The 26,576-nt window shown below is 36.7% G+C and overlaps 1 protein-coding gene across 2 annotated transcripts; it reads left to right on the plus strand.

The window, feature by feature from the left end:
* The first annotated feature begins 34 nt into the window (after positions 1 to 34).
* Positions 35 to 26,366, plus strand: ESCO2 (establishment of sister chromatid cohesion N-acetyltransferase 2). Of its 2 annotated transcripts, none has more exons than XM_072719540.1 (12): positions 35 to 355; positions 913 to 2,374; positions 3,654 to 3,722; positions 4,516 to 5,305; positions 7,460 to 7,553; positions 12,074 to 12,131; positions 15,260 to 15,383; positions 16,444 to 16,575; positions 17,416 to 17,505; positions 18,287 to 18,430; positions 21,150 to 21,325; positions 24,898 to 26,366. In XM_072719540.1, exons 3-12 carry the CDS (start codon positions 3,670 to 3,672, stop codon positions 25,028 to 25,030), a joined length of 1,794 nt encoding a protein of 597 aa, XP_072575641.1. In that variant the 5' UTR covers positions 35 to 355; positions 913 to 2,374; positions 3,654 to 3,669; the 3' UTR covers positions 25,031 to 26,366. The 2 variants fall into 2 exon arrangements, with proteins under 2 accessions (XP_072575641.1, XP_072575642.1); XM_072719541.1 differs by lacking the exon at positions 35 to 355 and having other exon boundaries at positions 2,275 to 2,374; positions 4,516 to 4,694; positions 4,845 to 5,305.
* Positions 26,367 to 26,576: the final 210 nt, after the last annotated feature.

Raw genomic sequence — 26,576 nt, forward strand, 5'->3', positions numbered from 1 at the left:
CGCGTCATAACGCCGGCCCGTCGGCGCCATTTTTAATTCTGGCAAGGAGGAGTGTGTAGCCGGGCTCGGGGGCTTCGTTGGTTTGGGGGTTGGAGAGGGAAAGAAGATGGAGGTAGGACAATTCATGGTCGGAAAACGAAGCGGGGAAATTCTATCTTCCTAAAAGAAAAATGCCTTCGGCTGACCATTTTTAGACTCTCCACCGAGTGGGCGGTCTTACCTTGAAGTTTACCTGTTGGTTGTATCTCCTACCCATCACACCCTGGTGGCGCCCCTCCCCCCGCGCTGCAGGAACCATTGGCCTTGTTCACAGATGGGCGTTCCCTGCGCCAATCACAGCGCTTCTTGGCACGTAGTAGGTGCTCATTTTATTTTAAAATGATTTTATTTACCATTTTATTTTAAATAAGATATTTAAATATTTTATTAAATATTAAATATTTTATTTTAAAATTTATTTTTAAATGAAACGAATTCTTCCACTCTGCACGTCCTTACCTGGCTCCGCCACTTGTAAGGTACTTGTGGGGCACATTCTGTGCGTCCCTTCCATCATCAAAGTGGAAGATGAGCAGAGCAGCTAACTCATAGGTTGTATTGTTAAGGTTAAATAGGTCAACAAATGGAAAGGGTTTAGAACCTACTGAGCGCTCAACTAAAGTGATTTGTTAACGATATTCCCCAGAGGCATATGCGCCTTGGGGTTTGGACTCTACGTTGTCCTGCCTTTAAATCTAAGATCTGCCATATATTATTATCTGTGTGATAGGGCACTTCCAAACCAATGGACCTCCGAAGTCTGCTTTTGTCAAGTGGGCATAATCTTACTCCTATAAAGCTCCCCAGCCATTAATTTTGACCTGATTGTTTCTCTTCACTCCGCAAGCCTAAGTTCTTTTTATTCTTTTTTAGGATTTATTTATTCATGAGAGACAGAGACGGAGACACACACAGAGAGAGAAGCAGGCTCTTCACAGGGACCCTGATGTTGGACTCCATCCCTGCACCCCCGGATCATGCCCTTGTTGTGCCCAAGATCGCGAATCCGAGAAACCGCCAAGGAGCCGACACCGATGCAATCACACGAGGGTTTATTACAAGCCCGAGCCTGGGTCCAAGTATACCCGACGCAGCGGAGCAGGGACTTGGACTCCGAGACTAAGAGGCTTAGCAACTTTATAGGGGCCAGTGGCCAATGGGATAAGCAGAAAGTTGCACAGTCATGCTGGTCCACTGAGCCGGATTTCCCGTTAGGGTGTGCCCTGGTCTTTGACTAGGGGCGGGCAGTATCACTGGGCCGGATTTCCGATTAGGGTGTGTCCTGGTCTTTGATTAAGGCGGGACAGTGCCCTAAGTAATAAGCAGGTCAGCACAAGGCGGGTGCAGCCCAAAATAGAGTCAGTCCTGCTCTGCTTGTCCAGAGGTAGGGGATTCTGTTAAATTTCCTGAGTCCCACACCCTGAGCAGAAGGCAGCCGCTCAATCATTGAGCCACCCAGATTTCCCTCGAGAGACTAGTTCTATGAAGTAAAGTGAGTGCATCCCTTAACTAAATTTATTTAGAACTAAAAATGAACAAAGACTGTAGCAGGATCTGGTGACACAGAGAGAATAAACAGTAGCTGACAACCCGTGAGTACTTTAAGAACACTACGGCTTCCCAGAGCAAGAACCCAGCTATCTCCTATAAATAGTAATTGTTTGCAGGCCCCCAGTTTTCATTTCAATGAAATGAGAAGGATAATCCATATCTCATACATTGTGACGAGAAGTAAATGGAATAAACCTAGTAAAGCGCGTGAGACTGCCTGGCTGGCACATTACAGATGTTTAGTGCCATGATTTAATTTTTAAATTTAAGTTGGAAAATTAAAAAAAAAAAAGAACTAGAAATCTAACGAATAATTAATAAAAATGTTAAGCTGACGAACAAAGTTTCAAATGTGAAAGGTAGCCGTCTGGAGAATCTTGTGGACCCTACTTTACAAAAACATGCTAAACCACGTGACCCCAGAGTCCACCTCGACCTCAAGTGAGTACCTTTGTTCTGCCGAAAACTACAATTCCCAGAATGCATCTAAACCAGACCTCGGGAATGGAGCCCGGCGCTGCCGCAAGGGATTATGGAAGGCATTGATTCCTAGGCCGGGAGAGAGCGTTTCTCCTGCTAAGGGCGGGAGAATTCTGGAGACCGCCTCCTGGGTAGGCGGGGCAAGAGCTAGTGAGCGACCAATCAGCGAGCCAGCCCTTGGAGAGTCCGAAAAGCGGCGAATCAGAACGCAAGCGGCTTCAACCTGCACGGGCGCGCGGTAATTTGAATACAGCGGAGGAGAAACTGGCTCCGCCGAAGAGAGGTTGCGGGCTTGGAGACTCAGGTAAGTGCTGCGCGGGGCGGGGGGGTGGAGGCGTGGGGCGGAACACGGAGGAGCACGGGGGGTTCTGTGGAACGTGGGGGTGAACGTCAAGGAAAACGAGCTCTAGCTCAGGGCTTGGCGCCTCAGCAGCTCGAGACCGAAGCCACGCAGGGGATTCTCCGCACTGTGAGGTCAGCGGGTTTCCATCTTTCTGATTTAGGATTGCCTTGTCTCTTTCTGCCATGACTGGGTTCGGGGACAGGCGCGCTTTTCTGCCACACATTTCTTCATTCAGCCTCACAAGAACCTTCTCTTCAGCCGCGGTTCGACCTTGAGTTCCAGAGACCCTGGTTTCCTGTTTGACCTTGAAATCATGCTCGTGAATTATTATTATTATTATTATTATTATTATTATTAATTACTATACCTGCTCCGAAAGAAGGGGAAAGGAACGTACCAGGCTCTCTGGTGTTCGAGAATTAACGTGCAGGATTGTGTTGATTTTCAGCAGCCGAAGGAGGTCCTCGTATCTCAGGAACTAGGAAACCTGCGGCTTGCTCTAGGCTCCTCAGGAGTAAGCTGGGAGGCGCTTATGCCAAACCCGTTTCCTTGCTGAACTCTGAAGAAAAAGCTAGAAACAGCCTCTGTCCTCATGGAGCGTTCAGGCTGTTGAGGAAGACAGTTAAACCAACAAGAAAATGTGTCAAATGGAGCGTGAAGGAAGTGTAGGGTCTGCCGAGGGAAATCACAGAAAGATACCCCGCAGAGTATTTGAACTTGGTATAAGTTAATCAAAGGGGGAAAAATGTGCCCTAAAATCGAGTTTAAAAAAAAAATGATTCCTCCTTGGTAGGATCATTTACCAGCTTGAAACAGATGTGCTAATTCTGCTATTATTTCTTGTTCTTCATTGCCATGGTAAAGTGTTTTTCCTTTTTTTTTCTTTTTTTTTTAACCTTCGTGGTTTAAATGTTTAATAAAATGATTTGCTTTTTAAAACACCTTCACTCGGGCAGCCCGGGTGGCTTGGCGCCTTTAGCCTAGGGCCTGATCCTGGAGACCCGGGATCAAGTCCCATGTCAGGCTCCCTGCATGGAGCCTTCTTCTCCCTCTGCCTGTGTCTCTCCTTCTCTCCCTCTCTCTCCCTCTTTCTCTCTCTCATGAATAAATAAAAATCTTTTTTAAAAATTGCCTTTACCCATCTAAAAGCTTTTTCAGACTCTGCAAGTATAATTTGATATAGTGATTTTTATATGTTATTGGATAAAATTGGTTATTTTACTTTTCCTATTGCTTTTAGGAGTTCGGTTAAGAAGATGTCGGCTTTTACTCTGAGAAAAAGGAAGCAGCCTTCTTTGAACTGTGACAAGTGAGTCTCATCCTGTGTGTAAAAATTCTTAAAAAAGAAAAATCCACCTCCTTGTGTTTCTTATATTCTCTCTTCTGTTTCTTAAAATTTCTGTTATTCCACTTGTCCTTTCTTGTGGTTATAGGAACATTTTATATTCTAATTCTAATCTGGAAATACTGTAAGCTTTCAACCTTAGTTATTTAGTGTCTTTGGAGAGAATCAGAAAGAGCTGTTTTCTATGACTTGGAAATGTATGTCAAATCTTTTATTACCTTGCTCCTTTTTCTTATATAATAATTTACAAAGTGTTTTTCATACAGTACTCCTCCTCTGTGAGCCATCCTAGAAAGTGTGTTTACTCAGTGCTTAGTACATGTCCTAACAGGATATAAATTATTCCCCACAGAACAAGCTTGAGGGAGTCAGTTTATTATTAGAATTAATAGTTTTAGGGGACTCACAGTAGCCAGTAAAGCCAGATGAGCTATAAGTATATGGCCAAAACTTAGAAATAGGTCTTAAAGCGTATACACAGTCGCATGTGCATGCGCACATGATATCAAAGGTTCTTTCTTAACAGTGTTTGTTTTGGCAAGCGTTGTTGGGACTTACTTCTGAAAAATATTTCATTGCTTCGGTATGGACACATTTTGAGAATCCTGGTAAACTAATAGAGAATGTGTATGGATGGATGTTTGGTAGAGAGAATGTATTGTTTTTAGTATGATCTACAAGTATGGTTGTTTATTAGTTATAGATTGGCATAAAATTGAAGCAAAATGATACTAATGGACTTCATTTCTTTTCATAGCTTATTATCAGACATTCCATCGAAGAAATTAATTTTGGACTCTGCTGAAAATACATTTCCATCACCTGATGAAAATTACAGTGATAACAATGAAAAGAAGGTTCATTGCTCTCAGCAAAGTCATTTCCTTTCAAATCCATCCGAAACAACTAAAATCAGATTGCCATCTGCAAGTCAAGGTTCACCATTTAAATCTACTATGTCTTCTGTATCCTTTTATAAGAAAGATAAGTGGTACCTCAACCCATTAGAGAGAAAGCTGATAAAAGAAAGTCGATCTGCTTGTCTAAAAAGTAATAATGAAGACCAATCTTTTCCTGTTGTGACAGAAAAAATTCAGGGAAAACCAGTCTGCTCCAAGAGGATGATTAAAAGGCCACAAAAGACTTCTAAATGTCAACCAAAATACAAATGCATCAAGCCTCCATCAAAAAATTCTAAAAGTTCCAAGCAAAATCGAGTGGCCTATAAGCCAATTGTAGAGAAAGAGAATAATTACTATTCAGCTCAAAATAATCTGAATGCTCCTCGGGTTCTAAGCCAAAAAGTCAAACCACAAGTTACACTCCAGGGTGGAGCAGCATTTTTTGTTAGAAAAAAGCCCTGTCTTAGAAAATTGTCTCTGGAAAACAAGCCATTACTGGAACTCACAGAAAAGAATATATCAAAAGTGATCAAAGATTCTAATGCAGAGACTGCAAGGCAAGTGCCAGAGTGCTTGTTACTAGAAAAAGAACCAAACATTGAGTTGCTTCATACAAGAAGTAAAAATGAAGAGAAATTAACAAAGGTAAAGAAAACCAAATATGTCACTTTAAAAACTAAGTTGACTATATGAATAACTTCAGTATACATAATACATATAACATGGTTGAAAACTTTTTATTTTCTTTACAGTCCAACGGACTTTTATGAAGCCAAATACTATATTTTAATCACTATGAAGAATTTAGGGGCAGAGTGGGATAATGGGACTTTTCTCTTTTGGCTTAAGGAAGCCTACATTTTCTTGCATTAAGGTATACATTTCATTAAAAATTACTAAAATCCAGGGAAGCTTAGTGATTTTTATTTGGTAGTATTTTAGAAAGTAGAAATAACACAGGTAGTAGTTTTTCAGTATATGAGCATTTGGTTTTTTGTTGTTTCAGGTCATTATTTAAAGTACTAGATTATTTTGGAAATTGTAGAAAAAAAATTTTAGAAAAGACAATTTTTTTTTTTTATATCTTGTTACTGCTGGCTAAGCCATGACATTCTGATTTTACTAATTCTCTTATTTTTTTCTGCCGAAAAACACCCCCATATCTTGACTGGATTTGTTGGTATGAGTGTATAATTTTATCAAAACTAATCATTGTATATTTTACATCTGTGGATTTTGCATAAATGTACCTCAATTTTAAAAAATGCACAATTCATGCTAGAATTCTCAAATTAGTAAAAGTGGCAGGGGAGAAGAGAAGGGTGTCCACATTTCTACCCATCCATCTCCTGGTTAGTATTCTCCCTATCTGGTAATAAAGATACAGCCTTTATACAGTGACATGATGAATTCTCCACTACACTCTCCCTCTGCCTTGTTTTCTTCTCTGAACTTCATTATAAGGGGCATGATACTGAGTTCTGTCTAGTTTTCAGTAATCTTTGAGAAGCTGGGCTTTTGTGCACCTTACGTTTGTGAAACTGAGCTCTGCTCAAGTTAAATATCACTACTAGTAGTCCTCTCTCCTAGCCAAGGATGAATCCCGTCTTCTTTAGAGAGTACATCACCTTTCCTCAAATCCCTGTGGAGCCCTGAGAAATAATAGTAAACTGATGCATTGTCCCATCTCTACTGAGATGTAATGGTCTTGAATAGGAGTTCTACTTTAGTTGAAAGGGGTTTTTGGGGATCCCTGGGTAGCTCAGCGGTTTAGCGCCTGCCTTTGGCCCAGGGCCGGATCCCGGAGTCCCGTTATCGAGTCCCACGTCGGCCTCCCGGCATGGAGCCTGCTTCTCCCTCCTCCTGTGTCTCTGCCTCTCTCTATGTCTATCATAAATAAATTAAATAAATAAATTAATTAATTAATTTTAAAAAACTTTAAAAAAAAGAAAGAAAAGGGTTTTTTTCCTTTCCTCCCAAGCTATATGTATTTTCTGAGTCTTACCAAATTAGTAGTGTTAGTGAAATACTTCAAAATGTTTTCTACTTTGTTTTTCCCCCTTCCCTGCTACTGCCCAACAAGTGGGATGTAGAAGCCTCCCAGCTACTCCAGAGAGTTCTTTTTCTTTCCTTGGCTGCCTGTTTTTGTTGTTGTTTTTTAAGATTTTATTCATTTATTCAGGAGAGACACAGGCAGAAGGAGAAGCAGGGTCCTCATGGGGAACTGTTGTGGGACTCCATCCCAGAACTCCAGGATCACATGCTGAGCCATCCAGGTGTCCCTGGCTGTCTTTTTAAGGCTTATGACAGGTTGTCCCTTCCAGTTTGGTGGCTGCTCGGGAAATTTTTTTGACATTTTTACTTTTTTTTTTTTTTTAATTTCATGATCATAGAAAGGATGTTTTATAATCGTCATTCTACCATCTTTATCAGGAAGTATATATTATACTTCCTGATAATATATAAGTATATAATATACTTCCTGATATTATATATTATATTTCAAACGTGTAATACATTTTTGACAGGATGACAAATTACAGTATTAAATATGCCCACTCTATCTTTTGAAAGGTTATGTACATTTAGGGGAAATTATCCTTAAAGTAGTTTGAAAATTGAGGATTTAAAATCAGTTTAGAAGTGTAATTTATAATGAACTAGATATTTTGCTTTAGAAATAGATCTATTGGGATTCATTCATGAGATAGAAAATAATTAAGAATTATAGGTTTCTTTTCTTTTTTTTTTTCTTTTGAATTATAGGTTTCCTTTAATTTTCTCTATTCATTATTTCAGGACTCATTTGGTGGAGTAGTTTCTTTAAGAGAATGTAAACCTAATGAAAATGCGTGTTTTCCTTCAGAGGATTCTCTCAGTAAAAACAAGGCGGGTAAGTAAGAGAAACTTCTCAAAATGAGTTTATTTATTTAGAGTGATAATTCATTACATGAGTCAATATGGAGTTATATACAATACTGTGTTGGTTTTTTTTTTTATTCAAGTATGTGGTGTGCTTTTTTTAAATTCAAGTATGTGGTGTTTGTATCTTTGTGTTTATCTCAGTGACACCTTTTTCTTTGATAAGCAACATGGTGCATTTTAAAAACAAGGGAGACTGAGGAGAGCCAGAGATGTTAGGCAGGAATTTAAATACGGATATATGATTGGTTCATGCGATGTGGTCAAGTTACTTAAGCTCCCTAAAACGCAGTCTTCTCATCACACCTAACCTACTTATCTTACCCAAAATCATAGGAAGGAGTAAAAACAATTTGTGTTACATATTTGTGATTAAAGCCTTATTGTAAGATAATTTACAAAGCCATAGAAAGGACACTGAACTGGGCATCAGGAACCTTGGGATTTTGTTTAGGTCTACCACTAATTAGCTATGTGATCTAGGGAGGAGAGCTCTAAAGTAAGAGGTTAGTCTTCATTTTTATATTTCTCTTCTGAAATCCCATTACTAACTTGTGGTATCATTGTTCGATTAAACAGTATTTACTAAACTATGAATATATAAAGAGGTTAATTAACATTTTGTTTTACCAACCAGATTCTTGGTGGTCACTTTACTTTGTTGGTTATATCTGTAAGTTTGGAAATAATGAAAATCCTAGGAGTATATATGTTGATTGAAGTGAGAAAACTGCAGTTCGTAGGAAGAAAACAAAGATAAAACTAAAAGCATAATCTGGAACAATAGTCCTTAAGAGGATCTAATGATATATATAGAAGAATTGTCAATAATGATAATTCTAAGATACACTGCTAATAACTAATATTTACTAGGTGCTGAATAGGTACCAGGCAGTGCTAAGTTTTAGTATGTGTCAGGCTTCACATGGGTTGTGCTATTACTGATATAATAGAACATGTAACAGAACAATAATGGCTTTCTCTTTACAGTATTTATAAAGTTTTTTTTTTTAATAAATTTATTTCACTACACTAAGTTCATTTAAAGAAAACTAATGAATAAAAAATATTACAGATGGTATAAGGATATGGCAAAATTGATAAAGGTAGTATACAAATGGCAAAAGTTTATTACTTAATTACAATTTATCTTTTCTCACAACAACCCTAGGAAATGGATTTGTATACGCATTTTATAGTAGAGGAAACAAACTTACGTTAAGTAACTTACCTACAGCAGATCAGACCTGTCTTGTCCTTATTTCTAGAGAACGGGCTCTTTTTCTTTTTCTTTTTTAAACGGGCTCTTATTTTTCAATGGAAAGTTAAAAGTTTGCTTTTTACCACATAGCCCACTTGCAATATATTTTTCTCTAATCAACTGCTATTTTAACTTTGGTCCTTTTTTAAATTTTAAAAATTTTTTATTTTCTTTTTAAAGATGATTTATTTATTTATTCATGAGAGGCAGAGACATAGGCAGAAGGAGAAGCAGATTCCTGCAGGGAGCCCAATTGTGGACTGGGTCCTGGGACTCTGGGATCATGCCCTGAGCTGAAGGCAGACATTTAATGACTGAGCCACTGGTCAGGCATGCCTGGTCCTTTTTTTAAAATAGGCTTTTTATTGTGCAGTAATTTTAGATTTATAGAAGAGTTAAAAAGTGCAGAGGGACGCCTGGGTGACTCAGCGGTTGAGCGTCTGCCTTTGGCTCAGGGCATGATCTTGGAGTCTTGGGATCGAGTCGCATATCAGGCTTCCTGCATGGAGCCTGCTTCTCCCTCTGCCTATGTCTCTACCTCTCTCTGTGTCTCTCATGAATAAATAAATAAAATCTTTAAAAAAAAAATGCAGAGAGCTCCTGGATATCTCTCACCCTATTTCCCCCCATTATACCATTTTCTATCTCCATGGCACGTTTGTTAAAACTAAGAGACTGATGTTATTAGTACATTACTATTAACTAAATGCTAGCCTTTATTTGGAGCTCACCAGTTTTTCCATTAATGGCATTTTTCTGTTCTAGGATCCAGTCCAGGGTACCACATTGCATTTAGTTATGTCTCGTTTATCTCCTCTGCTCTGACATTTACTCAGTCTTTTGCTTGTTCCATGTTTTTCATGATTTGACCTTCTTGAGTACTGATTGGCCAGTTATCCTATACAGTGGCCCGAATTTTGGTTTGTCTGATCCTTGTCTCATTAATCGACTGGACCTTCCGGTTTTGGGGAAGAATGCAATTAAGGGGAAGTACGCTTCTCACCACACTTAGTTGGGAGTACTGATATCCAAATGACATTACAGATGATGTTAACCTGTCATTTGGTTAAGATCAGGTTTGCAGTTTTTTCCTATTCCTTTTCTTTCTTTCTTTCTTTCTTTCTTTCTTTCTTTCTTTCTTTTCTTTCTTTTTTTTTTTTTTTTTAAAGATTTTATTTATTCATGAGAGACACAGAGAGAGAGAGGCAGAGACACAGGCAGAGGGAGAAGCAGGCTCCATGCAGGGAGCCTGATGTGGGACTTGATCCCGGGACTCCAGGACCACACCCTGGGCTGAAGGTGGCACTAAACTGCTGAGCCACCTGGGCTGCCCTCATATTCCTTTTCCATACTCTATGCTTTGGAAGTAAATCACTAAGTCTAGCCCATCCTTTCAGGGAGGGGATTTTAAGCTCCATCATCTGGAGGGAGAATTACTTGCATATTTTATTTGGCATTCTTCTGTAAAGAAATGTTTTCTCTTCTCTTCTCATTATTTATTCGATCTTTAAATAAATGGACTCATGGATACTTATTAGTAGGGACACATGAATATTTTCTATTTTGGGTGATAATGGCATACTACATTATTCTACTGTTCAGATTGTTCTAGCTTTGACCATGAGAAGGTCTTTTCAGGTCCTTCTCTTTGGTATGTCCCATCCTTTTGTTTTTTGAACGCTTCTTTACTTTCCAGCACTTCAGGGTGCTCCGGGCTCATCTTGTATTTCCCCTGCCCCAGTCCTAGAATCAGCCATTTCTCCAAGGAAACTAATTCCGTTGGGTTTCTATTTAGAAACCAAGATCTGAACTTGTGCTCACTGTTCCCGGTGTGTCATTGCTTCTATGCCCTGTCAGCAGACGAAACTAGGAACTAGATGTATATATACTAACCCATGTAAACCCACGTAAACACACATGTCTGTAGCTGTTCTTATGTCTCTCCATCTGTACAGATACTAAATAAACACAAGTTCAAACCTAATGTCTCTGACTCTAATCCAGTACCATAACGTGTATCCCTTCCTTGCTTATTTATCCATAGCTTCCCACAGACAGTGGAAAACCTGGTTCCCACTGTTCACTATCCACCCACTTAATTGTTCAGTCCCACTACACCTGCACAATAATTTCAGAATTGTTAATTCACACTCCTGTAAGAAATATATACCAGTTAAGAGTATATTTTCAGTCCTTTTGTCTTTAGCCTTCTAATTTCTAGTTAAAACAGTTTTGTAAAGTCAGCTGCCCATTCTTCCCATACTTCTTTCATTGCAGTTATTCCATACAGTTCTGATACAGTTAGATTCACTTGTCACAGTCTGCATTTCATCTTGGGATCCCTTACCATCACGGCTAATGTTTAAATTTGATAAAGTTCAGCTTAATATTTTCTTTTATGTATTGTGTTTTTGATGTTATATGTAAAAACATACCCAAATCCATGTTCATGTGGATTTTTCTCTTATTTATTTATTCTTTTATTATTTTATTTATTTATTCATGAGAGACAAGAGTGAGAGGCAGAGGCACAGGCAGAGGGAGAAGCAGGTTCCATGCAGGGAGCCTGATGTGGGACTCGATCCCAGGACCCCAGGATCACACCCTGGGCGAAGACAGACGCTCAACCGCTGAGCCACCCAGGCGTCCCTCTCTTATGTTTTCTTCTAAAAGTTATATAGTTTTACATTTTGCATATAGATCTGTGATCCATTTTGAGTTAATTTTTTTTTTTTTTAAGATTTTATTTGAGAGGGAGAGAGAGAGGGGCAGAGGGAGAGGGACAAGCTGAGCATGGAGCCCGAAGCAGGGCTTGATGTTACAACTCTGAGATTATGTCCTGGGCCCAAACCAAGAGCCAGATACTTTAACCCACTGAGCCATCCAGGCACCCCCCATTTTGAGTTAATTTTTATGGAAAAGTGTTGCCAGGATTTTTTGCATATGACTGTCCAATTGTTCCAGCACCATTTGTTGCCCATCCTTTCTCTGTTTAATTACTTTTGTCTCTTTGTCAAAAATCAGTTGGCTGTATTTGCGGGGGTCTGTTTGGGGCTATTTTGTTCTGTTGATCTAGTTGTCCTTTTGACAATACCATACAGCCTTGATTACTTGTTAAATCTTGAAATGAAGTGATTGGGATATTTTTGTCATATTAACCTTTAAAATTTTATGATTTTTTTTTATGATTTATTTTCTAATATAATTATTGTCATTTTCCCCCTGACCAGTTTCTCCTGAGTCCATTGTCTATCCTATCTTCAGTGTGTCTTCAGTCAATACAAAAAGGTAAGGATGGCTCTTGTTTCAGTGTTTAAAGTTTACTTAATTTTGAGTTCTCAGGGATCCCTGGGTGGCTCAGCGGTTTAGCACCTGCCTTTGGTCCAGGGCACGGTCCTGGAGTCCCGGGATTGAGTCCCGCGTTGGGCTCCTGGCATGGAGCCTGCTTCTCCCTCTGCCTGTGTCTCTGCCCCCTCTCTCTTTCTCTCTCTCTCTCTGTCTATCATGAATAAATAAATAAAATCTTTAAAAAAATTTTTTTGAGTTCTCTGGGTATCTTTCTTTCTTGCACTATTTAATTGGGAGAGTATTTTTATACCTCCCCACCAAGGGGATATTGAAAATAAGATGAAATCAGGCCCTCTCATAGAAACTTTGTAAGAACCTAAGGGTTGAGAGAAGGGAAAAATCTTCATGGGTTTGAGCAACAATAATGGCTAAATTATTTTTTTTTAAAGATTTTATTTATTTGAGAGAGTAAGAGAGGACGAGCAAGGGGGAGGAGGAGAGGGAGAAGCAGACTCCTTGCTGAGCAGAGACCCTGATGCGGGGCTCGTTCCCAGGACCCTGAGATCATGGCCTGAGCCAAAGGCGGAAGCTTAACCAACTGAACCACCCAGGTGCCCCATTTTGCTAACATTTTTATACAGTACCTAGCCCATAAGAAATAGTTTATATTGTTCATCTCATTTGATTCTTAAAACAACCTAGAAGGTAGATCCTATTAATGATTCCATTTTCAGCTAAGGAAACTGATAGTAATCCAGTTAAAATTGCACAGCTTTGAGGTGCAACAGCTCTTAGCAGCCATGACTAGAATCTGTATCTGGATTAAAGCCCATTCAGCTATATTGCCTTTCCCGGGTGACTACATATTAATAATAGTTAATGTTTGACGAGCATTTACAACCTCCTGATGTAGGTACCATTATTATTGCCCCCATTTTATAGACTAGGAAACTGGCCAGAGGAGTAACTTACAGCAGCTCAGTGCTGTTAGAAATCCCAGCTGAAGCTGCTGCTATCTTAGGAATGGGTGGGTATGAACAGAATAGATGGGAAAGCTCTGGAAAAGATGTTTCTTATAGCCTTAACATCTTCCTGAGTGGCTTTGGTCCCTCTCTCTCCACTTGATGATAAATAACTAGAGGTATTGAGCAAGGAACCTGTAGCTAAGTTCTACTTTTCAGAGCACCTCACCATAAATTAACTGAGATTGGGTTGGGTGGGCAACTTTCCCTCTTTAAAGGCCATATTTCTAGGTTTCTGTACCTTTTCTGTCTTTCATGACTATTCATTGAGGATTGAAACCTACCACAATTACCTGATAACAGTGTATAAACTAATTTAATCTAGCCTAAGGAGATATTAGGATATGGTTGGTTAAATTATTTGAAATTTCTCTTTATGCAGGACCCAAAGGTCAGATCTCCTCATTCTCTTGTGGATTAACCTATGACTTTTACTTTAGATAGGTTACAGATTCTCCAGGCTCTTTGTTTACTCTTTTGGCAAACATTTATAGAGTACTACATGGTATTGAACTATTACTGAGTTTTGGAGCTGTGAAGATAAAAACATTGTCCTATCATGGAAGTTATGGTTGGAAGAAGACAGGCATTTAAATGAATGCATGTAATGAAGTATTAAAATTACTAAGATAGAAATAAAGAGATTGTGGTCATATGTGCAGGGATAGGAAGAGCGGAGTTCCTTAGTAAAGGAACAGGAGAGGGCCAAGCAACTAGAGAATGTGTTTTATATTATGGGCATGTACCATAGGTGGTTTGTCCAAGCAGTTTAAAACTATCATATCGAGAATCTTTAAAGTGGAATAATGCATCTCTCACAGTAATTTATTTACAGTAAATTATTTAGTGAAACTTCTTGGTTTTTAGTTTTATGTATATTTCTGTATTGGTCAAAATGTAAAATACATTTCTTACCATAATGTCAAGTCAATTTGAAAGACATTCTAGTCAAATACAGGATAGCTTGGCTTAGTCTTGAAGCACTAGACAGATTTTTTCCGTGTGTGTGTGTGTGTGTGTGTGTGTGTGTGTGTGTGTTTAACTTGTTTTCTCTGAATCTCTTACTTTGGGCACCTGTCTTTTTTCCTTGCCAGTTTTCTTTTACCTTTACTCTCCACAGATTTTTATTCTTTTGGTCCTTGGAAAACCAGGGTCTTTGATGATAAGACAAGAGTTATAAACTCAGGGCCTGCAGAGATTGGGTGAAGAGTGGAACCAACTGAAGAATGTATACCTCATCTAAAAGCACATGCACTGCTGTGTTAATTACATTCTTTGAAGAAAGAATGGTCTGGTGATCTTACAGTGGCTCTTGCAATATTGGAAATACACATATTTAAGTGAAATCTCTAGGTATTGAAATATTGGTAGCTAATCCAAAGTTTTAAACACTGTGTAAGCCAATCAAAACATACCTGCTAGCTGGATTTGGCCTGAGAGCCTCCAGTTTACAACCTCTGTAAGCCAATCCCAACATTCTTTCCTAATGAGAACAGGTTGTCTCAACACCATCTATCCAGCCAAAATATTTTTTTCTAAGTATTTGAGACTAGTGGGGTGGTGCATTAGGTATGAGGACCAGTGAATATGTTAGCCTCACCCAGCTGCCCAAGTAGAGCTGTTGGATCATAATATTGCTGGTGGCTGATGTCCTGTGGAATTGTGGAGTTCAATAATAGAAACTACTTATTTGCTCTGCTGCTACTGGAATTTCTTTATGTCTACATGGGTAAACATTGCCCTAAAGTTGGCAAAGCAAAAAAAAAAAAAAAAAAAATCACTTTTTAAGAGAAGTAAACTTGTGACTGCATTATGTGCATCTGGTAGTATTAATGAGGGTCCCTTGGACTTGGAGTTAGAAGATGAGGATTTGTGTCTAACTGCCGTTCTTTACTAGTTAATTTACTTGGAGTAAACTACTGATCCTCTCTGGGCTTCAGGTTTCTTATTCTGAACCCTGTTACTTCAAGTTACTGTCAATAGAGCAATAAAAATTGCAAGGTGCTCTGCAAATATGTACATATCCTCATTGTAATTCCTCCGACATTTTTAGTTTATCAAATAATTAAATAATATAGTAATAGTTTATTAACTTTCATTTCAAAGATCTTTAGTTGAAGAACAGTCTTCTGTGGGATCTGTCATATCTGCTAACTTGAAACAGATCAACATGCAGAAAAGTACTAATGCCAGGGATACAAATAAAGAAACAGAAGACCAGCTCATCATTGTGAGTAAATTTAAAACAAAGCTTCTCTTGTGCATGTGGCTTAGACATGTTGTCTTAGCATAGTTAACATGGTTTACAGACATTCTGAGTTTTGTAAATGCCAGCTTTGTTGTAGTGATAGCATTTAAATATAGTCAAGTAGATTTTCAAACTCATAATGTTGGACAATGCTAGTAATTTAGTAAAATGTTGATAAATGAGTGGTCTTCAGATAGGACAATTCTTGTTGATCCACAGAATATTTGATGATAATAACTACACTGTATTAGACTTGGGTTTGGCATATTATGGCCGTAGACCAAATGGCCTATAAGCTTAGAATAGCTTTTATGTTTTTAAAGGGTTGGAAAAAAGAAAAAGAGAAGAATGTGAGACAAAAAAAGCCTAAAATGTTTTCTGTCTGGGCTTTTTGCAGAAAAAGTTTCCCAGTCCCCCTGTATTCATTCGGAACTTGGTATTTTCAGTAGCATTAAACAATACCTCATGAGATAGAATGGAAGTTAATAAGCCATAAAATGGAATATTCCTGACTTTCCTGTATTCATGAATTTATGCTTTTTCTGAACTTTTATTATATATTTTTTTATTAACTCTTGCAGCAAATAATTTTAATATTCTTAATCACTTAAGGAAAAAAATACTATATGATAAATATACAAGTCCTGAGACTTTTCCCCTGCCTCTTTGAATTGAAACAAGGCCTTTTCAGGTCTCTCATTTAAGATCTTAGTAAAGAAACTATTATTTATCTTAGCTATTATCTTTATGATTTAATTTGATTCCTTCTAAAATTGTGGGTCTGCCAAAGAATCTTCATTTTTTTTATACCATCAAAATGGTATAATAAATAAAAATTCATTTCTTTCATCAAGTTCTCTTCTCATTCCATTTTGTTTAGGAGATGGGGGAAGAGGATATAGTAACCAGACTTTCATTTAGTATTTTACTCATGCCAGCACAAAAGAAAAATTAGGGAGAAATTTGAATGAATGGTTACATGAACTAAATACAGAGCTATTTGTGATATGTTTAAGATGGACTTTTTCTTTCCCAATTACAGGATGCAGGTCAGAAACATTTTGGAACCACTGTGTGTAAGTCTTGTGGCATGATCTATACTGCCTCCAACCCTGAAGATGAACTGCAGCATGTTAGGCATCACCACAGATTTCTGGAGGGAATCAAATACACAGTAAGTAAAAAATAGGCTTTCAATTTGTTCTAAAAGTAAAACTGCTTTAAAAGATACATTTCTTTTGCTTAAACATTGAAAGGTTTATATGTCTATAAATACCATCTGCAGTTGTGTTGTCTTTATACTTGAGGTTGATGATATTTAAAAGTTAACTTTTAATAAAAGTGCTATTTCAAACTTTCTATCCTAATAGAAGTATTGTTCTAGGTTGAGTGAACACCCTTCATCGTCAACTCTAGCCTTTTGAGCAGAGCTGAACAATTTAGAATACAAAACTTAAAGAGTTAAGGAGACTCCACTTCCCTGCACCTCCTCACTTTACTTTCTTTCTTGTAGATAGGATTAGAAAAACAGCTTTTCTGTGGCTTCTGCAGGCTTTTTCTTTTCTGATAAGAGAGGTTCCACCTTTTTATAAAGCACCTTTCTAGTCCAATACATTCTATTGTTGGCCTTTGTGATTTGTGCCTGCTACTCAAGTGGATTATCTTTTTTCCTATATTTTTAGTGTGGTTTATTAAAACTGCTTATCTTAGCCCTCTTCCACCTTCCTACTCCTAATAATTCATCTTCTTTTTTTCCTATATATTCCTATGAAGGGCTCTTTAATTGATTTTGCTTTATTTTGTAGTAGATTATGTACATATCTCCTTCTAGAGTGTCAGCTCTTGAGGACAGGCACTTTATTTTAGGCATCTTTTATTTCCCTTTTCGTATCCCTTTAGATAAATTGTGTCTTTTTTCATATCCTTCATTGTTCATCTTTTTGTTCTTTCCAGACTATTTAATGTTTTTCTCCCCCCTCTTCAAATTAAACTGTGACTTTTTTTCTTTGGTCAGGGCTGGAAAAAAGAACGTGTTGTAGCAGAGTTTTGGGATGGGAAAATTGTGTTGGTCCTGCCACATGATCCAAGTTATGCTATCAGAAAGGTATGGAGCATTCGTTTTTTAATCCTTGTTCTCCTCCTACTCCCTCTTTCTCCTCTCACCAAGAAATCAACGTAGTTTGACTTATAAAACACCTTTCCTGATAGCTAATCCACTTTGGTGCTCACGCAGGGATGACTTCCATAGTGGTTTATATAAAACTAAATTTGGAATTATAAGACAAAGTGTCAGTCAAAGATTAAAGAAAACAGTTATCTGTTTTATCCTTGACCTTCATTTTTACTTGTGAAAAATAAACTAAACTTTTCAATATTGAGACATTAATGGCCCCAGAATATATTTCTCTAGTGGTGGTATTTGTTTCTTGGGCTAGATGTTGAGCCCCCAGTGAATAATGAATAAAGCTGAAACAAAATCTGTTTTGGCACTTTCCACTCCTAATTCCCCCAGGAGTCTGCATTTCTTTTTGTTGAAAGTGATCTGTAAAATATGTTTTTCAAACCCTGTTTCCAAAGTGGCAGATGCATCAATAGTAAAGTAATTTGAGGAGTGTGTAAATTTTAGGAAATAGAGGTAAAAAGCTAAAATGATAGTAATCACAAATTTTGTGATTATATATATAAATATATATTTATATATATATTAAATATATATTTAATATAATAATAATTTAAATAAATAATTTATTTAAATAAATATAATATAATAATAACTTAAATATTTGTAAATATATTAAACATATATTTATATATTTATTAAATATATATATAGTTTCTGTTCTTTTTAAAACAAGTTAATCTCTTTTGGTTTTTAACATCATTAGGTAGAAGATGTCCAAGAACTTGTTGATAATGAATTGGGCTTCCACCAAGTTGTTCCCAGATGTCCAGACAAAACCAAGACTTTTCTCTTCATATCTGATGATAAGAAAGTAGTTGGGTGTTTAATTGCAGAGCCCATCAAACAGGTATGGTATATGTCTTAAATTATTAGTGTAATGTGTGAGCAGAAACGTAGTTGGGTGAAATCTCAATAAGCATTTAAGAATACTATTAATGACTTTTTCCACCTCCAAAAGTATCCTTGGCCATATCAATAATTGAAGTCATTTAGTTCTATTATATTTGGCATTTTGTCATATGTAAGCAGAATAAGTAAGTCAGTCTTATGTTCATGTGGTCATTTCCATACCTGGACTATAAAATACAGTGATTTTAAATAAGCAAATCTATAGAGCCCAGATATTGTACATGTGACTTAGTGCAGGTTAATATATTTGGCAAAATGATTATTGTTCCTTAATTAGAATCTATATTAGGTGCTAATTAGCAATGTTCTGGACGAGGAGTTGGCAGACATCAGCCCCTGGACCAAGTTTGGCCCACTACCCTGTATTATAAATAAAATTTTATTAGAACACAGCTATGCTTATTTCCATATCATCTGTGGTTGGTTTTTGTAACAGAGATCACATGGCCCAAAGAACCTAAAAGTTGCCAACTTTTATTCTAGAATAAAGAGATATAATTTTTGCCTTCAAGATGATTACAGTATAATCTTTAGCTACAGAGAATTATAGTTCAAGTGTGTTCTTTTTTACCTGACTTTATAGTATCACACACTGATGTCGCCTACCTTTTAAAAATATTGTCTTAAAATGTCTTAAAAAGATATTAACATAAATTTATCTTACACCTTTGTGTAAGTGCCTCCCTTTCTCCTCTCACTTCTATCTTTTTTTTTTTTTTAAAGATTATATGTATGTATTAGAGAGAGAACAAACAAGTGGGGAGGGGGCAGAGGGGAGAGGGAGAAGCAGACTCCTGGCTGAGTGAGGAGCCCAAGACCCTGAGATTATGACCTGAGCCAGTCACATAACTGAGCCACCCAGGTGCCCCTCATTTCTACTCTCTTTATTGCTCTTTCATATTTTCTCTTTTTATATATATATGTGTGTGTGTGTGTGTGTGCGTATACACACATATATCACATACATAAATCACATATATATATATATACACACACACACACACATATATGTATGTAGACACATAATATAGTCTCCTGTGTGTTTATCAACAGTTGGAGCAAAAAAATAGCTGGTTTGTATTAATGATCAATTTGACCTTTTATTTTAAAGAAGTAGACTGTATATGTAGTGATGATAGGCAAATATAGCCAACATATTCTCTTCTTTTTATTTCAAAAGCAGTTTTCTTGATGGTAAAAATTAAGTACCCAGCTATCAGAGCAGCTACACTAAAAAAATTGTGACAATACCAAATGCTGGGAAGGATGCAAGGAAACTAGGTCTTTTGGACATTGTTGTTGGAGGGAACAGAATGTTAAGACTGTAAAACATTTGGCAGGTTTTTTTTTTTTTTTTTTAAAGATCTATTTCAGAGAGAGGGAGCAGAGCATGTGTGCACACACAGTGGGAGAGGGGCAGAGAGAGGAGACAGTCCAAAACAGACTCACGTCGAGCACGGTGCCAGTGCAGGGCCCAATCTAACGACCCTGAGATCATGACTCAAGCTGAAACCAGGAGTTGGAGGCTCAACCAACTGTACCACCCAGGCACCCTGACTGTTTCTTTAAAAAATTAATCATATAAATTGGATTTAAATAGAATATTAAAAAAAATAATAATCCTATGTTTTTCGTATGACCCAGCAATCTTACTCCTGGGCATTTATCCCAGAGAAATGAAAACTTACTCCACACAAAACCCTATACCCGAATGAGGATGGCACTTTTATTTGTAGTAGCCTGGAAACAATGAAAGTGTTTTTCAGTAGGTAAATGATTACACAACTGGTACATCCATTCAATGGAATATTACTTAGCAATTAAGAGGAACAAACTGTTGATATATGCAACAGCTTGGATATATGTCAGGGGCATGTACCAGTGAAAAAAAGCCAATCTCAGAAGGTCACATGATGTATGAGTCCATTTATATGACATCCTCCTAAAAAAACAGAATTTTAGAGGTAGAGAACAGATTGAAGTTGCCAGAGCTTAGGGATGGTGAAGGGGGAAAGGTGGGTATGGTTATACAGAGGTAGCAAAAGATCTTTGAGATGATAGAGGAGCTCTGTATACAGGTTGGCTGTGGTGGTGCTTAAATGATTATGCAGGTATGATGAATTGCTCCATGACATAGAACAATACGCCTATGTTAATACCTGTATTAATCTCTTGGTTTTGGTATTATAGGTTAGTTACAGAGGAAACTGGGTGAAGGATACATTATTTCAAAATAGGAAGTTTAAAAAAGTCCTTAAATGCTGACCAAACTTCATAGTTAGTATGCAAAAATCTTCCTTAGTGTTATCAGTTTCTTAGGATATCATATAGTTTAGGCTGGAGAGAATGGGAGAGCTCTATGTACTATATTAAAAGGAAGAGTCTGATTTTTATAATTTTTTTAGTCAGAAGAAGGAAGTTTCATAATGGTATGTAATACACTAGAATGTGGGAATATCTCAACGTCACTAGTATTTTTTTAAGCATTGTGTCACTATAAATGGATAAGAATTCAAAAAGCGCCAGAATTTAAACATTTTTGGTGAAGGTATAAGATTAATTTTAGATACTTAAGTCTTGTTTAAGGAATGAATTTTAAAGAGAAATGTAAACTCAACTGTATTGCTAGCTCTGTATGCATCTGTATATTATTGCAGGCCTTCCGTGTCCTTTCTGAACCAACTGGTCCAGAATCTGTAAGCTCTAAAGAATGTCACCGGGCTTGGCAATGTTCAGATGTACCACAGCCTGCAGTATGTGGAATAAGTAGAATCTGGGTCTTTAGGTTGAAACGAAGAAAGCGCATCGCAAGACGATTGGTAGATACTCTCAGGTAAGAAATAACATAAAATGGTCTAGGCCCAGATTAGCTTTCCCAGAACCTTTCCTGGCTCATGAGTCAAAGGGAATGATGATGTTAAGACACTTCTGTTTAAGTACTATCAAAGTCAGGCAAAGGCAAGTGTTGGCACTTGAGGGGAAAAAACCCCCCCACTAGATGTACTCACTCAGTTTAGGGCACAACATTCCAAGTATGAACATTATAGCCCAGTGCTAATCAAACTACCTGCAGTGAAAAACTAGTTTAGTTATAGACCAACACTTTAATAAAATGAGATGAATTGCTAGAAAGTGAAATAGAAAAACAAAATAAAAAATGGAAGATACAGCCCAAATTTTTATTAGACTCAGCAGATATAAAAAAGTTAACATGCACTAAATATAATTTATACAAGTAAAATATAAGTTTATAAAAAAGAACTACAGAAATTGCACATATTCATGAACTGGTATGTGACCAGGTAATTAGCGAAGACTTACTATTAACTCATATATATAACTAAATATAAAACTGAATTAGTGAGGCAACCCACAAAATGGGAGAAAATATTTTCCAATTATTCATCTCATAAGGGCCTAGTATATCCAGTATATATGAAAGAATTCTTACTGTGCAGCAATAGAAAGACACCCCCATTTCAAGATGGGCAAAGGATTTTAATACACAGTTTTCCAAAGAAGAAATATATATGGCTGCTATCGAGGATTTGCAAATCAAAACAATGATGAGATACCACTTCACACTCACTAACGTGACTATAAATTTTTTTTTAAAAAAAGGAAAATAACAAGTATTAGTGAGGAACAAATATTGTGGAGAAAATTGGAATCCTTGTATATTGCTGGTAGGAATGTAAAATGGTACAGCTGCTATGGAATAATAGTCTGTAGTTTCTCACAAAACTAAACTGTTAACCATATGACCCAGTAATTCTACTCCTAGGTATATACTCAAAAGAAATGACAGCAAGTGTCCATATAAAAACTAGTACATAAAGTTTTATAACAGCATTATTTTTTTAAGAGCCAAGAAAGTGTAAACAACCAAATTTATGATTAGTGGATAAATACAATGTGGCATTTCTGTACAATAACACAATGGGATATTATTTGGCCATAAAAAGGAATGAAGTATTGACATCTATAACATGGATAAACCTTGGAAATAGTATGCTCATTGGAATAAGCCAGTGACAAAAGACCCTGCATTGTATGATTCCATTTACAGAAAATATCTAGAACAATAAAATCCATAGATAGAAAATAGTAGTTTCCAGGGACTGAGGGCAGGGTAAATGGAGAGTGACTATTGATAGGTATAGGGTTGCTTTTTGGGATGATGAGCTGTTCTGGAACGGATATTGGTAGTTCCACAGTTGTGTGAGTATATGAATAACCACAGAATTGTACACTTCTAAAGAGTGAGTTTTATGATATATGAATTGTATCTCAGTAAAATATAAGTGATTTGCCATTTTAAACTCCCAGGTGCACACTTTCAACTAACATTTAATTACTTGAAGTTTCTTAATGTGACAAATGAACTTATTTCTTGCTTGTAAATGTACCTGATGTAGGTTTGCTTGAATGAGTTTCACACAACTTACTCTCTCGACCTCTATACATAAGTTAAGAGGTTACAATCCAGTGACCACACTTTGAGTAGTGCTATTCTAGCCTTTTGAGTCCTATGCACTTTTTAAGAAAGAACACCCAAGACCATTGTGGGATCCAGTGTTGGGCCATAATCCTAGTCCCCTGTACATGCCTTATAAAGGGGAACAGTGAGAAAAATTAGCGTCTGTAAAGATTTTTATTTGATGGTTAATTATGAAATACCTCTGTTTTCTATATTTTTTAAGGAATGCATAAATTTGGCATGGGTAATACCAGTATCTAACCTAGTTCCACCAGTCTAGTCTAATGTTTCTCAAACTTAGAAGTCTATATGAATCACCTGGGGATCTTGTTAAAATGCAGGTATGATTCGGTCGGTTGGGGTGGGACCTGAGATTCTGCATTCCTGATAAGCTCTGAGGTGATGAAGAATGTTGCTGGTCTGTAGATCATACTTTGGGTACCAAAGCAATAGGTTATCTATAAGCAATAATGAATAAAAAATTAAGTTACCTTTAACAGAGAAATAAAAACATTCATTTGAGAACACATCTCTTCTCACATCTGTGATTTGGAGATACAGGTAATTGGCAGCAATCCTGTAATGAGGAGCCTTGGGTTCAGTTCTCTCTTGTCTGTACAGGCAATATATGTTTAATCCTCATAAGAGTAGAATATTGTTCCTAGTTGTTTGATATAGGCAACTGAGGCTCACCTGGGGATTATTAGTACACATCTATACTGACAGGCAAATGAAATGACAGGACTCGAACCCACAGATCTGAAATTCTTTCCATAGCTGCTATCACCTGTAAAGACAGTAAGATCTGTTTAATCAAACCAGTGTTTTGCTTTGGATTCTAGGAAATTTAGCAATAAACCGTGTACAAAATTACATATTATCATATGCTTATATCTATCTTCTCATTGAATCCAGTCTTTAATTTTATATTTTTTGAAATAACTTCAAACCTATAAAAGAGTAGCACGAATAGTAAAAAGCCCTTATTTACCTTTGCCCAGATTCATCAAGTTGTAACATTTGCTTTCTGATTTATGTGCATGATGTCCCTTTAGCCCTTAGTGCTTCAGCGTATATTTCTTAACACCAAAGATAGTCTTTTACATAAGCACACTTCAGTCCTCATATATGGGATATTTAATGTTAATGGAATGCTTTTATCTGACATACTGTCCCTATTTTAGTTTTGTCATTTATCTCCAATGTCCTTCATATTCATAGCATTTTTTTTTCCTGCCAGAATCACATTGCATTGTTGTCCTAGCTCTTTTGTCATCTTTCCTAACTTGGAATAGTTTCTTACTTAGTCTTTGTCTTTTATGGCATTGAAGAATCTGAAGAGTACTGGCTACTTTATGGAATTTCCTTCAATTTTGTTGAATTCTTTTAACCGTTTCATTGTATTACTTTTAATCCTGGCTGAGCTGGGTCAGGAAAGTTGTGGTCAAAATGCAGGTTAGTTTTTGCCTCTTTTAAGCTCCTAGTGTGTGGTGTGGTTGAGGAGAATAGTTGTTGGTTAAAGTTGTTGATGGTGAGTTTTTGGTTTTAATGCACTATTGCTTTTAATCAGCAATATTACCGCCTGTTTGTTGCTCATTACCATGGATCCTCTCGAGTCAGCTACATAATTTGAATGGTTCCTTTTGCATCTCAGCAGAATTTTTTCTGGACCTCAGTGTGCTCATGTGTGAAATGGTATCATTAGACTTCCACCTCTAAAATCTAAGGCATTAAATCACTTTATCACTTACTAAAATATTTTTTATTGTAATCAAGAGAATTTAAAGAAATTGAAATTTTATATATGAATTGCTTTTTCTTGAAGGAGACAAAAAAATATATATAATTAGAATTTTAAGTTGATTTCATTGTTAAATTGTTTTTTCCTTTTCTTTAGGATTAAATTGTCTTTTCCTCTTCTTTAGGAACTGCTTCATGTTTGGCTGTTTTCTCAGGACTGACGAAATAGCATTTTCTGACCCAACACCAGATGGCAAGTTATTTGCAACCAAATACTGCAACACCCCTAATTTCCTTGTATACAATTTTAATAGTTGAGCCCAGTGTCTACTATAGAACAGTTACTATGTGGATGACTTCAGACACATTTGTTAAATGTGAACTATTTAACAAATATCAAAACAAAAATACTAAGATGCACACAGAGACACATAAACCTGTATCAGTTTTGTTCCTTATGAATTAAAAAGTGAGAGATAAATTTGTTGAAAATTATCTGGGTATTCAAAAAAAATTCTCTCCAGCACTAGAATCCTTAATTATGAAACTTTGTAGCTATAACTGGAAAATGACATGCCTCCTACATAAAAACATTGACAAAACAAGGTGGTTTCCACAGATATGTGACCACTTATCTTTTATAAAGCAGACTTTGGCACCAGGATTATCTCATGCTCAATCAGAGGCAAATAGCAAAATTTAAAGACAGGCAAATAATTTCCATGCCCTGCCTTTAAAGGTAATTCCTGAATTCTGTACACAAAATTCTCACTTTATAGGTGTTGGCTAGAGTAACTCAGTTTGAAAGTATTTAGAATGTGTCTTGAATTTTTAATTTTTAAGAGGACTCTCCCATATTTATTGTAAAGAATGAGTAAGATTTCCATATCCTTTTATGTAACACAATTCTGTAGCTTAGGGTTTTAATCCTTTTGAACAACATACCTGTCTTCAGACTTAATTACAGTTAAACATAATAGTTGCACTATTGTCATTTCATGAATTTCAGTGTGTGAAAATGCTGATTGTGCTACTCACCTTTAGTGCGCTTGTTCCTGAGGATCAGTGTCATTAACAAAATGGATCCCCAGTTGGATTAGAGGATTCCTATGGTTACATTCTTTAAATGTTTGAATGTTTAAGATATATCTTGCTCTGAGAAGTCTGGCAAACGTTCTGACAAAGTGAAGAGTAATATATAACTGAGGTTAGTAAATAAATGTATCTAGCCTGATGGGCCAGAGAATGTAATGACATTATATAAATACAGCTCAGTATGCGCACATTTTTCTAGTATAATTCTTGGATACTTACTTTAAAGAACAAAGAATTATTCATATTGTTTTGATTTTAAAATTCATATAACTGCTTATCTGGCAATAGGACTCTAGGGAAATTTTTTGTGTTGTGACTGTAGAGTCAGTTCATCTGCATTCTTTTATTTTCCTATAAGTTAACATGTTCCCCAAGTGTAGAAGCCTGGATTCCAAAAAGAATGTGGAAGTGTTAAAATGTGTGTGATTATGCCAACATTTTAATGCTGTTTTCTGCACTGCTGTTTTTGTTTTAAATATTTTATTTAAAATTTTCTATTAACATTATTTTGCTTGTTCAGTGCTTTGTGATGAGTCAATTAAAATTCCTTTCAATTGTCTGTCTGTTCTTATATAACCAAATGCACTGATTTTCTTTCTAAAGTATTTTTGTGACTATAGAAACCGTATATGCTCTTTGATTGTAAAAACCAATGATGGGAAACATATCCACACAAAAACCTGCACACTGGACATTCCTAGCAGCTTTATTCATAATTGCTAAATCTTGGAAGCAACCAAGATGTCCTTCAGTAGTTGAGTGTACATCC

The sequence above is a fragment of the Vulpes vulpes genome, chromosome 9, assembly GCF_048418805.1.
Source record: "Vulpes vulpes isolate BD-2025 chromosome 9, VulVul3, whole genome shotgun sequence".
Taxonomy (NCBI): Eukaryota; Metazoa; Chordata; class Mammalia; order Carnivora; family Canidae; genus Vulpes; species Vulpes vulpes.